Below are 15,769 nucleotides of genomic sequence, written 5' to 3'. Positions count from 1 at the left end.
CCATCATGTCTGACCGTACTAACTAACGTGTGCATAATTGTATGATAAAGTTCGGTATTTGCCTTGAATATCTAACAAGCAATGATGGTGGGTGGTGAATGGCTGTTTGTTGGGATTTATTGTCTATGTGTCCCTCCTTGTTTTGTCATTTTCATACTGTTGCCGTTTTCATTGGGGAATGATATTTATTTAGAGATTCCGCTTCTTTTGTTCCTTTATCTTTATATTTAACTAACAACACGTTTAGAGATTTTAATAAGCTTCTATTTTACGCAAAGAGAAAATAAATAGTACTTGGAGTTTTGCTTGGCTTGTTTACTTTTGTTTCACGTGCCTTTAGTTGTTTGGCCCTTTTTGTACGTTTGTAACACCCATTTAATAGATTAACTAGAATATTTCCTTATCAGTTTTGTTTTCAACTTTTAATAAGGTTGTCTTCAGCCTTAAAGCCTGTAACGAGTGTTACTAATTGTTTGGGTTTTAAAGTAAAGTTTTCAAATGGTTTTTGTGTTTCAAATTTTTGGAGTCCATGTTTTTGTGGAACCCATTTTTGTTGATGTTGCTATTATGCTGGGAGACCTAATGTGTTGCAAAAGTTGTAAACACATTCTTTGGGGTTAGGGTATTTAATGTGAAGTCTTGATTCACTCTACGAAAAAAAGATACAGTTCTGAGAGCAATTAGAAATAATTAGGAAATGTTTATTCTTGTTTGTTGGGACTGATATCACAATAATAAATTTTGAAGTATTTTACTGAAACGAATGGATGCATTTTAATTGATTATTACAATCTTTTTAAAGGATTAATGGACATCACAATGTTCTATTTTTAATAATATATTCCAGGATTTCTAAGATGAATGTTCAAGGACCAATCGATCACAAAACAAGGATATTAAATAATATTTTTCATAAGTCAATAGACCATTTGAATGAGTTCTTCTATAAAATATTTATTCGCAAAAAGTGTTTTTTTAATATTTTTTAGGATCAAAAAACGTGGATTTTGAGAAAATTGTTTATGGACGACAAAACGTAAATTCTTAAAATCATTTAAGTATCACAAAACTTAAATTTTTAAAATATTTCTTAATGACCACAAAACGTTTATTTTTAAAGGACCAAAAAACGTAAATCCTAAATTATTTTAAAGAACCACAAAACGTTTATTTTTAAAACGACCACAAAAACGTTTAGTTTTAAACCATTTTTAAGAACCACAAAACTTGAATTTCTTTAAGGGTTATATTTTTTAGGTTTATAAAACGTGGATTTCTTAAATATTTTAACGATGAGAAAACTTCGATTTTTTAAAATATTTTTATGTGTTTTTTCGTTTAGAATCAACGAACGCATAGCAGTGGGAAAGATTTGGTTTTGTTTGCAAGTGAAGTTGCTCGAGTTTAGGTAGTGCCAAAGAAATTCTCGATCAGAGTGTTCTTTTCGCACGTATCTATTTGAGCGAGCAATTGGCACTTGGGTATAGAAGAAACAAGGGAACTGATGAAGACCTGTGGCGAGATCTGAAACTATTGTCAGTCTTCCCTGCCTTACCCCTTGAAAACATCGCCAATTTTTTCCCACTAATAAATTAAAGTTGTTTTAATAAAATATTAAAACAACGACTATGGGATTAAGACTGACTATTTTGAAAAACAAAATAGAAGTCGTCATCCCAACTAAAGACCGCCAACCCTCCTAATTTTTACGGATTACAAAACGTGGATTATATATATATATTTTTTTAAAGGTCAAAAACGTGTTTTTTTAATATTTTTTCAAAGACCAAAACGTGTTTTAGTAAATATATTTTCAAAGACCAAAAACGTGTCTTTTTTAAATTTTTTTAAACAAAAACGTGTTTTTTTAATATTTTTTCAAAGACAAAAAATGTGGATTTTTTTAAATATTTTTCAAAGACCAAAAACGTGGTTTTTTAAATATTTATTCTAAGACACAAAACGGGTTTTTTTTAAATATTTTTTTTGAAAGACCAAAAACGTAGATTTTTTTTAATTATTTTTCTCAATGTCCAAAAACGTGGATTTTTTTAAATATTTATTCAAAGACCAAAACGTTGATTTTTTAAATATGTTTTCAAATACCAAATACGTGGATTTTTAAAATATTTTTCCAATACCAAACACGTGGATGTTTTTTTAATATTTTTTTCAAAGACCAAAAATGTGGATTTTTTAAATATTTTTAAGGACCACAAAATGTGGATTTTTTAAATATTTTTCTCGCAGACCAAAAACGTGGATTTTTAAAATATGTTTTCAAAGAATAAAAACGTGGATATTTATAATATGTTTTCAAAGAATAAAAACGTGGATTTTTAAAATATGTTTTCGAAGAATAAAAACGTGGATTTTTAAAATATTTTTTCAAAGAATAAAAACATGGATTTTTAAAATATGTTTTCAAAGAATAAAAACGTGGATTTTTAAAATATTTTTAAGGACCATAAAATGTGGATTTTTAAAATATTTTTAAGGACCATAAACTGTAGATATTGAAAATATTTTTTAGGGACACACAAAATTTATTTTTTATAAGTATTTTAAAGAACCACAAAACGTTAATATTTAAAACATTTTGAACTACAAAAATATATTTATAAAAATATAATATTTTTAAGGGCCACAAAATGTGGATTTTTTAAATATTTTTCTCGCAGACCAAAAACGTGGATTTTTAAAATATGGTTTCAAAGAATAAAAACGTGGATTTTTAAAATATGTTTTCGAAGAATAAAAACGTGGATTTTTAAAATATGTTTTCAGAGAATACAAACGTGGATTTTTAAAATATGTTTTCAAAGAATAAAAACGTGGATTTTTAAAATATGTTTTCAAAGAATAAAAACGTGGATTTTTAAAATATTTTTTAAGGACCATAAAATGAGGATTTTTAAAATATTTTTAAGGACCATAAACTGTAGATATTGAAAATATTTTTAAGGACACACAAAATTTAATTTTTTTAAGTATTTTAAAGAACCACAAAACTTTAATATATAAAACATTTTGAACTACAAAAAAATTTAGATTTTTGTAGCAATATTTTTTCAAGGATAAGTGGGTTTGTGGACAAATAAAATGTGGAACATTTTAAGCCTTTTGGCTATAAATGGTATATACAATTTGATACGACCGAAGGATGTTTGGACGAAATTAGTTTCAGACAATTTGGAATCGATTTAGCCATGTCCGTACATCTGTCTCTCTGTCTTGCTGACTGGTGCGCACGATAACTCTCTATTCGAACCAAATTTTTTTTGTCCAAACTTAGTTATTGTTCGAAGATGGGCCATATCGGTCCACTCCTTTGGGTATTGCCCCCACAAAAGTTCAAAATTTTTCTGTAAATGGACTCTTGATTTGGTCCAAACTTTGCACATCGTATCATTCCTTCCAGGTCGGTCCACTCCTTCGGGTAACTCCCACACAAAATTAGGATAAAGTGAATATTAAGAGCACCTCTCAGACAGTGTTGAAATTTTTTTCAGTAGGCTCCCTTTACGACGGAACAATTTTTTCTAGAGCAATCCCATACTTCTTGAGATATTAGCCTAAAAGCTCCATAAAACCCACCAACAAAAATGGCAAATCCGCAAGATATTTCTAGCTGGGAGTTTCTGATTGGTACAGACTTTGCACATCGTATTATTTCATCCAGTCATGTATCAGGTTAGATTATGGACAATATCGGTCCACTCCTTCGGGTACCTCCCACACAAAATTCGAAAAATGTGACGTATAAGAGCTCCTTTCGCATCGTTTAGATTTTTTCAGCAGGTTGTTCTGGCGGCCTCATTTACAACGGTACCATTTTTTTCCGGAGTATGTCAATATTTACTGAGATAATGGCCCAAAAGCTTCAAACCCCTACCTGCACATACTAAAAAGGCTACAGTACCAGACAACTCCTAAACTTTTTCAAAAGTTTCTTCCAAATTTAGTTTAACGTAATTCAATATTCATCCAGTCCTTTATTGAGAAGTTTGGTTACTAAACATGTTTGGTATATGTCAATGATTTGGTATAGCCCCATATTACCGTACCTACAGATTTTAAAGCAAACTCATGATCATGATACAAAATCAATATATTTTATATACAGTTTGGTTTTTTTGGTCAGTGGTTTACGGCAGACTGATACTAAGCACAGCTGACTGACACTTTCTTACTTGTTTTTACAAGGATACCATCATGTATTGTCCAAATATTCTAATACATACTGAAAATGGTTGTATCGTGCACCTTTTGATGTACCGCCCATTTTTTCATATTTCAAAGCTTGGAGAAAATATTACAGTAAAATATTGTCTATACAGACCCACGTTTTGATATGACCTTAAAGGACAGAACCCACAATTTTTAGAATTATAAAGGATTTATTTGCTTATTTGGCCGTTGAGATTTTGTATTATGTGTGAATCTTGAAATAAATAAATAAAATATTTTTAACCTTTGATTTAGTTCCCGTTTTTATTTTGGTTGAACTATATATTATTTCTAATCGCAAACCTACTTATTATTTTATTTTTACGATATTTTCATCTGTTCTCTCTTATAACGACCCTCTCCATTTCACATCAATCTCATCGCACTAACATTGTTACATTTTACTTCCAAAGGCAACGCCCTCAATCTTATCGTTTTCATCCTGCCATGTGTAAGACCCCATTATTAAAAATTAATAAAAATTCAATTTTTGTTCGTTTTTAAACTACGCAGCTGAAAATCAATATTACAATACACTACAGGGATGGTGGCCCTGTTTTATAAATCCCTGCATTTAGAATCGCATAGCTAATAAAGCAATCTAAGGCATTATAAAGTCCTGTTGTCTAAAATTGACTGGCTGGCCGGTTGTCTACATTCTTCACTCCATCTATATTTATATAATAAAAAATCAATTTTAAACTCAGCATGCTACAACAACAAAAACAACAAGAGCAACATTAAAATCCTGTATAGATTTCCATTAAATAAAACACGTGGCAGAAAAGTAACAAAACCATACTGCCAACAACAACAACATGGGCATCTAACGAAACAACAGGCAACAGGATAATAAGAGTGACAAAACAACCCCTTTTTTGGCATTCTGCGAAACATGGTGAGAATTAATGGCAAAACAAGCTGGGAAGTTTTGTTAATGTTAATGAATGACTGGATGGCTGGCTGGCGGCACACTACCTGTCACCAAAATGCTAATGACAAACCGGTGAAATGCAATTTCTGTTTTGTTTACATAGAGAATATTTGACACAAAATTCAAGTACCCCATTATTAAATAGAAACTGCACGCATCGAGCAGCAAACAAACACTCACGACAGATGATTTTTGATGCATGGTATAATAATGAAATCTAAGGCGTGTGATCTCATCACTCATTGCCAAGCATATTTTTTTTTTCGCCCCCCAAAACCATGGTTACCAATTACCAACAAAATTCTAATGAAATAAAAAGGGGTACCTTATCTTTATATCGCTGATTTCGTTGAGATTGCAAATTTGTTTCGAAAAGGGGGACATTCTAAAGAATTCTCATCCCTTTAATTGTATTTTGTATATATTCTACCTTACTCCACGACCACAACCCACAATACCATGGTAGTGGCAGAAACCATGAAATCTTCCGTAACAGTTTGTTGTTGCTTTTTGCCATTTAGTTTCGCCATAGGAAACATTTTGCAATTGAATTTATAAGTTGCCATTAGCAATGCAATTTTTTGCTGTTTTGTCATTTCCTAGACGTTTTCTATATGAGGGTGGATTTGTTACACCAAGCCTGAAGAGAGAGAGATTGAGTTGTCCATTTTCGCATTTGTAAAGTGAAACTTATGGACGGTATTTCGATGAAACTTAATAGTATTGTGTTATAACAAACTTAATATATCCCCCATATATGAATTGCCGAGGGGGGTTGTTATTAACACAAAATAAAAATAAAATATTTAATATTAATTATGGTAATTTGATTTGACTTTAGGCGATTGTGGGGCACTGATTTTTTTTTTGTTTTTTTTTTGAAAAATGTAATTATACTCCTTTTTCAGATGTAATTCGAATCATTTTAGTTGTAGTTCGAGAATTCCATTTGTAATTCGTAACATTTTATTTGTAATTCGGGAATTCCGTTTGTAATTCGAAGCATTTCAATTGTAATTTGAATTATTCCATTTGTAATTCGAATTATTCTATTTATTTTGAAATTATTCCATTTGTAATTTATTTGCAATCCGAATTATTCCATTTGAAAATCGAATTATTCTATTTGTAATTCGAATTATTCTATTTGTAATTCGTATTATTTTATTTGTAATTCGAACTATTCCATTTTAAATTCGAGTTATTCCATTTGTAATTCGAATTATTCAATTTAAAAATGGAATAATTCGAATTTCATATGGAATAATTCGAATAACAAATTGAATAATTCGAATTACAAATAAAATAATTCGAATTACAAATGGAATAATTCTAATTACAAATGGAATTCTCGAATTACAAATGAAATGTTACGAATTACAACTGGAATGTTTCAAATGTCAAACTAGTATTATTTCAGATAAAGGTGATTCTACCTTTGTTTGGTACCCCGTTAATCGAAAACCTCAATAATTCCTAACAAAGTATGGAATTATGGGGATTCTTTAAACTGCATATGTTTGCTTAACTGAAATGTTATTTTAGAACTGACATACACACTTTCATCCGTACATCTGATCCAGGGGAAGACCTAAAAGCTAATGGTTGACAGTTCGTTGAGGCTGTCAGACCATAAAAAATATTCGTTCGCTTGTCACATGCCCCATTTAAAATATTCTACAATACATACATTTTATTTTAAATATTTTTTACATATACATACCCAGCAAAAATATTACAAATCTACTTACTAACCCATTATTATAATAAGGATATGCCGCCTGAAATAAGTAGTTATTTTTGGGACACAATAAATCAAGAAACTACTTACTTTCTTGGCCTTTAGTAGCCAAAAACTAACTACAAATTTCCGCCAACAAACCCTTGTTAAAATAATGGGCTAGTAAGGAGATTTGTAATGAGCTTGTTTGCTGGGTATAAAAATTAACATCCTCTAGCAATGCTTTCCCTTCTATGATGTTGTGATTCCTCTTGATATCAAAGAATAAGTTTCCTAAATCCAAAATATTCTATGATATTTGAATATTCATATTTTGAACCATCCTAAAAGTAGGCTTCACATTGTATTTTTCTGTGACACCTAAAAGTATGCCTTATTTTTTCTTATATTCATATTTATATTCATCAAATAAATGCAATTTTCTTGACCCAATTTTGAGTTATGTATTTTGTAAAACAAATTTTTAGACCTCGCCTACAAGCGGTTGTCCGCAGCTACCGTTAAAGACCACAATGTAATCTTTCTATCTGGCACCTTTATGCTTAGAACGGAAAATATTTGCATATATTTTTGCCAGCAAAAATATTCGATTTTTTTGTGTTCATAAACATAAAAAGGAAAGAAAACTAAAGCTAAGCTAAGAAACCCCAATAGAGTGGGTGTGGGGTGTGGATCAAAACCAACAACTTTAATCATAAAAATTCTAGAATATTTTTCTATTTTGTTGTTTTTGCTGTACTTGTACTCTTTTCATATTCCATTTTATGTTTGAGTTTTTCTTTCCTGGTAAAAAAAAAACAAAATTTAGTTTTCAATGGCAGTGGAAAAATGACGTTAGAAAAACTAAACAAAACCTCCATACCCTGGAAGCCTGCATAAATAAAATATCATCTCAAAACACTAAAAAATATATAAAGAGATGGAGAACCGGAAACGCGTATCACTAAAAAACATAAAATCTCACAAATACTACAAAAACGAATATTTTACGGTTGAAGCTGTAAAATGTACAAAAGGTCATAAGTTACGTGGTGGAAGATGGAAAGGAGATGTAAGGAGGAGACACGCCCAACAATAAAATACGGTTTATGCATGGACATTTTTGAACAAAGCACGTGGGCATATAAGAACACTAACTAATTTCAGGCAAGATGTATAAAAATATCAACCTTTCTATCAAAACAAACTCTCTTTGAACGTCCGTATATTACACAAATACGATATGTACGCGACTCCTATGAAGCCAAACTAAACTATGAAGACTTATTTATAGAACCATATCAAATATAATATTCACTTTTGTTGTTTTGTTATATTTTAACAGTTAAAAAACCGATAAGTTCGGGTCGAACTTTTGTTATACCCTCCGCAACAAAATATTTTGAACTTATGTATATGGAATAATTAATTTTCTTTCTGTTACGTAAGTACCAATGCCGACCACAATTTAATATGAAGAAGTTTTTTGACCGCGGTATAGTTATATATAAGGAGGCGATCGGTCAATGCATTGTCCCAATTTGAAATTCTATATCTGTAGAACGGTAAAACCTACGAAATTATCGTAAAGGTCAATCGTGTAGAGAATTTCCATAGCTACAACATTTTCTTTAGTCCCATTTCAATAGGACATGCGGTTTCCAAGCAAAATCGTGAAACCCTAAAACCCCTTAAAATGTCGCGATTTATTTAAGAAGCGCTCAGGCGATTTTTTTTATTTTTTGATTCTTCTTATCTATGAACATTGTAGTTTCAGAATCCGCAAAAACTTCCAAGGTGTAAGCACATTCCATATAAAGTTGCTTCAAGAGCACCGTTAGTGTCCTTTCTATCGACAATTACATTCTGTTACTTTACCTCAAATCCTGGAATTGGAACCCTTTTTGTTTCAAATAATGATAAAAACTTTGAGATTAAAGTTAAATACAGTCACAAGAATTTGTATTAAAACAGGCCATAGACCTTAAAGAAAAAGGGGGAACATTTTTTTAAGCCACCGACTCTGTCTCTCCTTTCAAACATAACTGGGGTGTTGATTGTTAAACGTTCATTGAAACACGTTTTGTTTTATTTTTTGTTTTTTTAAAACTAGTCTTTAGGGAAATGTTTAACTGCCATAATTGCATGACAAATGGTTGTATTATGTTAAATAATACATAGAAATGTACGAACGAACACAGACACATACATTTAAAACGCTCAACCAGAGAAATTATAAAGAAATATACTAGGGTGGAAAAAGTGATACACAAGGCCCCAAAGTATGCTTTTGACTTCTATGTTGGCCCCTTTTCTGTTAATTGCTCACACACAAAAAACCCCTTTCTTTGACAAGAGCATTTATTCCTATTTGCACGCACAACTTTCTATCAGGCCGAACGAACGAACAAACCCCACCCATTATGGCCAATACCACTGCCACGACTCATTGTATTGCAAATTTTCCAAATAAACCACTTAAAAGAGTTTTGTATATTTTGCATAATGTATACAAATTGCATTTCTCTCTCTCCCCTCTATTTGCTGTATACCACAGCTCACAAAAAGGCTCTAGGAAGTAAAGACAAGTTTAATGTTAAATGGAACATTTTGCATAGAAAATGAAATGGTGGTAGGTAAGGTTTTGGTAGAAAAGGGAAGTGGGGGAGGCACACCAAAAGTTATTAAAAAGAATTTGAAATGTTACAAATTCTCAGAGGACTTATTGCAGAAAATACCTGGGTAACTGACCTACTAGAAGAAGTTTTTGTTGGACAAAAATAAAAATGTTTTAATTGGAAATTTTTTTTGTTAGAACTTGTGCATTTTTTACACTAACAAACAAAACAAGTAAGAAAAGCGTTATGTTCGGTCGGGCCGAACTTTTTATACCCTCCACCACATTCAGCCATTTCGGTGGATTAATGTGGCCACAACCTTCAAAATACCGAAATCCGGAAGGTACCGTTCTATGGGGGCTATATGATGGCGTGAACCTATACCTACAAATTTCTGGGGGAAAATTTTATACGCCTAAAGAAGACTAAATACCAAATTTCAGCCATCTCGGAGTGATAATGAGGCTAAAACGTTCAAAATATCGAAAATCGGGAGATATTGTATTATGGGGGCTATATCAACACGTGGACCAATATAAACATTTTATGGTATTTTTTTTATGTTTCTTAGCCTCTGGAAACACAAAATACAAAGTTACAACCGATTCTTTGGTCAAATGGGTCTAATACATTCAAAATATATTAAAATGACGCGTACTTTATAAGGGGCCTTATGTGGGGGCTATACCAAAACGTGGACCTATATAACCCAACTTTGGTAGGAATGTTTTCTGGCCTCTGAAGACACAAAATACCAAACTACAACCAATTCTGTGGTCAAATGGGTCTAATACATTCAAAATATATTAATATGACGCGTACTTTATATGGGGCCTTATATGGGGGCTATACCAAAACGTGGACCTATATAACCCAACTTTGGTAGGAATATTTTTTGGCCTCAGCAGACACCAAAATTTCGTCAACCTACGTCAATCCGTTCGGACGCTAGAGTGATTTCCACAGACGGACAGACGGACGGACATGACTATATCGATGTAGAATTGCACGCTGATCAAGAATATATATACTTTGTGGGGTCTACAATGATTATTTCGAGTAGTTACAAACGTAGTGACAAACTTAATATACCCCCATCCTATGGTGGAGGGTATAAAAATTGAAAAATTAAAGGGAAATGACTAAAGTTGGGTTTTTTATCATTCGCTTCAAGTGAACGCTTGGGACCATATGGGCAGATAATCCGTTAATGGTATTCAGTGACCACATCAACAGGCAAAATAGGCAAAATATATTTCGAGTATTGAATAAAATTCCCACGATAATGTAGTGGATTTAGAGGGAGATTAATTAATACAAATTGTGTCGATTTTGTAGGACAGAGTTGTATCTCCCTAAAAAAATATTGATCAGTAAAAAAACTTATTTACAGTGGTAGTGGTAGAGGGTATTACACATTCGATTAAGACATTTCTACACCATTTTCAACTGTAATTCCGAAAATACCAGTAGTAATTCAGAAATTCCATTTGAAATTCAGATATTTTATTTGTAAATCAGAATTTCCATTTGAAATTCAGATATTTTATTTGTAATTCAGAATTTCTATTGAAATTCTGATATTTTATTTGTAATTCAGAAATTCTATTTAAAATTCAGATATTTTATTTGTATTTCAGATATTCCATTTGAAGTTCAGATATTTTATTTGTAATTCAGATATTCCATTTGAAATTCAGTAGTGCGATTCTCTAACTCATTTTTTGAGTTAACGACAAATGTCGGTAAAATTAAAATGCTTATAATTTCGGCAATTAAAGATAATATTCGGTAAATTAGCGACCAAAAGAAAGTAGTCGTAAAGTTTTACCGATTGCAAGAGTGTTGTCAACTTTTATTTAAACTTTTCATTCATAATTTTGCGTTTTAATTTTATCGATTTTTGTCGGTAAATTAAAAAATGAGTTAGAGAATCGCACTACAGATAGTTTATTTGTAAGTCAGATATTCCATTTGATATTCACAAATTATATTTGAAATTCAGAATATTTCATTTGAAATTCAGAACCCTTCAATTATTTTTCAGAAAATAATCAATTCATGAAACATAATTTAAATATGATGTGTTTTACAGAGAGACATGCTAGCGTTATAAAGTAATTCTGAATTTCTAATGAAATAACTGAATTTCAAATGAAATATCTGAATTTCAAATGGAATTTCTGAATTTCAAATGGAAAATCTGAAATGCAAATGATATATTCTGAATTTGATATGGAATATCTGAATTTTAAATGGAATTTCTGAATTTCAAATGGAATTTCTGAATTAAAAATAAAATATCTGAATTTTAAATGGAATTTCTGAATTACAACTGCTATTTTCTGAATTAGAGTTGAAAATGGTATAGAAAAATCATAAAGAATTTCCAGAATAACATTTAATTTAGGTCGTACTTGTTCTTTATTCCTTTACAGACAATGACGTAACCGCATATGACATCCTTCGCAAGTGTATCCGTCCTTATGACTTAATACTACAGTTCCACTAAACGCTATTTTGTTTGTGTTTAAAAATATTTAGAAATAATAATTTAACTTACGTGTGATATTGATTTTGATCAATAGAGCTGTGTATGGTTGAAACATACCTGCAAGTAAACCAGAATAAGAATTTTATAAATATAATTAATAACAGAATAGTATGAAAAGAAAATGGAAATAACAAGTTTTGAAAATAATAATTTATTTTTTTAATTATAACCTCCAGCATAGTGTGGAGGGTATATTAAGTTTTGTTTGTTTTTTGCGACCATATAAAGTTTAAAAATTCTTGATTAGGATAAAATTCTGAGTCGATATTGCCATGTTCGTCTGTCCGTCTGTTGTAATCACTCTAGCGTACACAAAAATTGAGTTACAGCGCTATATTTTTGAGCCAAGAATTTTTTTCCATAGGCAGGTCAAGTTCGAAGATGGGCTGTATCGGCCTACCTCCCGATTTTCGGTATTTTGAGGATTTTAGCAACTTTTTTTACCAAACTACCTGCAATTGACGCTTGAGCATCCCAGTTGTCACAAAACTACTCTGCCAAACATTTGCAACGTAGGTTAACGTTTTGGTACAGCCCCCATATAATGGTACCTCCCGATATTCGGTTTTTTGAGGATTTTAGGTAAAAATAATTTGACTTTTGAAGTTTAAAGTGGTCACCACACTTCTCCGCCAAATATTGTCATCTTAGGTCCATGTTTGGATATAGCCCCATATAACGGTACCTCCCGATTTTCGGTAGTTTTAGGGTTTCAGCTAAATTTTGTTGCCAGAACTACCCGTAATTTGACAGTTGAGGTTCCCTGGAGCTATGAATCGTCTTCACTAAATATGTTTTGCTATAGCTCCCATATACCTCCCGATTTTCGACATTTTGAGGGTTTCGGCTACATTTTTTATCTGATCTAACCGCAATAAGACATTTGTGGTTCCCTACAGTCATGAAACTTCTTATCAAAAAATTTTCAACATAGGTCCATGTTTAGGTATGGCTCATATATAACGGTACGTCCCCATTTTTCGGTATTTTAAGGGTTTTAGCTACATTTTTTTACACTGAACCAACCGTAACTTGACATTTGAGGTTTCCTCAAACACGAAACTTCTTTACAAACAATTTTCAACATTGGCCCATGTATCGATATAGCCCCAATTATCACTGTAAAAATTTCAACATAGGTCCATGATTCGGTATAGCCCCCATAAAACAGTAACTGCATATTTTCGGTATTTTGAGAATTTTAGCTCTATGTTTTGACCAAGCTACCTGTAATTTAACATTTCAGGTTCCCAGTGTTGCAAAACTGCTACACCAAAAATTGTCAACGTAGGTCCATGTTTTGGCACAGCCCTCATATTTAACCGAACTAGCTGCAACTCTAAGCCAAAAATTGTCAATATAGGTCTATGTTTTGGTATATCCCCATATAACTATAGCTCACGATTTTAGCTACATTTGTAGAACCAACTATCTATAATGTTATATTTGAGGATCCCAGTGGCCACAAAATTTATCCACAAAAAGTTTTTAACATTGCTCCTTGTTTTGGTATAGCCCCCATATAGGGGTTCCTCCATATTTTCGGTATTTTGAGGATTGTAGCTAACTTTTTAGACAGAAGTACCTGCAATTTGACATTTAAAGCTCCCAGTTGTTACAAAATATCTCCATCAAAAATTGTCAACATGGTTCCATGTATCGGTGTAGCCCCCATATATTGGTACCTCCTGATTTTCGGTATTTTAAGGGCTTTAACAAAATTGTTTTAAAGATCTGCCTGTACTTTTACGTTTGAGATTCCTTGAGGTCACAAAACATCTCCACAAATAATTGTGAACATAGGACCATGCTTCGGTATAGCCCCCATATAATGGTACCTCCCGATTTTTTGTATTTTGAGAATTTTAACTACTTCTTGAGCGAACTACCTCTTATTTGACATTTGATATAGCCCCCACTTAAAGGCGGCGCCCGATTGAAGAAATTTTTTGATATATTCTCTGACTTTATATAGGTATTTAGGTTTCGGTGATCACAAAATATCTCCACATAAAATTGTGGACAGGAAGGAAAATTGAGGGTATAAAAAGAAACTTAACACGTTTTTACTGTTTTTTTTTTAATTTTTATTTTTTTTTTAATTTTTATTATTTTTTTTTTTAACTTTTTTCTACAAATATATTTCTTATAAATATAGGGTGAAAATGTTGATGAAGTCATTCAAAAAAAAAAAAAAAAAAAAAAAGACGTTAAGATAGTAACAAAGTAACTGTTAAGGTCCTGTGGCGAAATCCAAAACAATTGTAATCCCTGCCTTACCCCTTTTGCGAATAATGTCAAATTTTCTCCACTAATAAATAAAAATTGTAAAACAACAATGTGGCTATATTAAAAAAAAACAACAAAATAATAAATATGTATACAATTTTAACAGGACCATTATACAATATTCCAAATAGAGATTTTAGTATGGAATTTATAAAATTCTTAATCTAATATTCTTTAACATACCATCCTAATCTACCAAAAAATGTTGGCCTCCAACGAAAAACTTGTCACAAAACATCCTTTTTTGTCCCAGACATTGGGTTTTGTGTGTTTGCATGGTAAATATACATACTTATAACATGCAATTTAATTGAAAATATTTTTTGCTCTTTGTTTGACACATGTATGTCGATCCAGACACATGCACAAACAATGTTCTTGAAGTATGTTTAATGTTATTTGTGTATCCACCTTTTTCCTTTTGCCATGATTTTACGGTATATTTTTAAAACTTCTGTTTTTCATGTTTTACCTCTGGCAAGAAAAGTCGGTATGTATGTGTGCAATTTTGTCTTGTTTTGACATACGATTTTATTGTCCTTTTTATGCATACGTCGGTCTGTTGTTATGTGTGTTTGTTGTGTAGAAATAACTAAACATTTAAACATATATATAAAATTTATATTTATGTATATACATTAATTCCCCATACACGTGTATGCTTTTTGTTTTATATTAAATGAATAAATAATTTTAAGTTTGAGAAGTTTTCATAACTATTATGGAAATTTTATACGTATGACGAGGGAAAGAATTAAATAGTAATAAATAATTAAACAAATGTATAAAGGCCTGAAATAAGTCAAATCAAGCAAAGTTCTGATGCAGCATTTTGATAAATTGTAACGAGACTCTCTGTTTTATACATACATATATTAGTATGTATCGTATAAAGTTTACTATTTTTGTAGAAAATAGGGTCATGTCAATTCGAAAACGGTTAGAATATGCCCAATCGATGACAATTTTTTAACAGTTCATTGATGAGACTACGAATCCTACAAAAAAAATCGTGAAAATTGGATCATATTTCGATATAGCTATATAGGGCCAAAGATACCTAAAATCAGCCCATCGGATTTTCACAAGTTTTTCTAGGAATCGTTTTTAGCCACAACAATGAACTGGTAAAAATTTTTTCATTGATTGGACCATAAATGCGGATTTTAGAGAATTTTCTTGAAAATGTACCTACGGCCCCATACTATTTACTACGGAAACATAGATCCCTCTGGTGGCACGGATTAACGTTAACCAATTGCCATAAAATGTCATATATAAGGTTTATGGGTCAAATGGAAAACATTTTGAGGGTAGGCGTTTAAAAACATTATCGTTTTTTGGACCGCCCTAATGTATACACAACTCTCTGCAACTGTCCATATCTATACAAGGGGCAACATAAATTACAGTAACCTTATATA

At 31.4% G+C, this 15,769-nt stretch overlaps 1 protein-coding gene across 4 annotated transcripts in view; it reads right to left on the bottom strand.

Moving 5' to 3' along the window:
* The window catches only part of Ten-a (Teneurin-a transmembrane protein), a 1,182,291-nt gene that overhangs the window by 254,346 nt on the left and 912,176 nt on the right, over positions 1-15,769 (bottom strand). For 2 of the 4 annotated variants that reach the window (XM_073974235.1, XM_073974236.1), the window contains one exon: positions 12,066-12,113. The exons of the other annotated variants lie outside the window; for them this stretch is intronic. In XM_073974235.1, coding sequence (XP_073830336.1) covers positions 12,066-12,113 — 48 coding nt within the window. The remainder of the gene's footprint in view (positions 1-12,065; positions 12,114-15,769) is intronic. 4 annotated transcript variants of the gene reach the window in all.

Source organism: Musca autumnalis, unplaced genomic scaffold (assembly GCF_047663935.1).
Source record: "Musca autumnalis isolate F117 unplaced genomic scaffold, ASM4766393v1 scaffold_3, whole genome shotgun sequence".
NCBI lineage: Eukaryota > Metazoa > Arthropoda > Insecta > Diptera > Muscidae > Musca > Musca autumnalis.
Note: the sequence above shows the minus strand (reverse complement) of the source record. Positions and strands in the feature narration are given on the sequence as shown.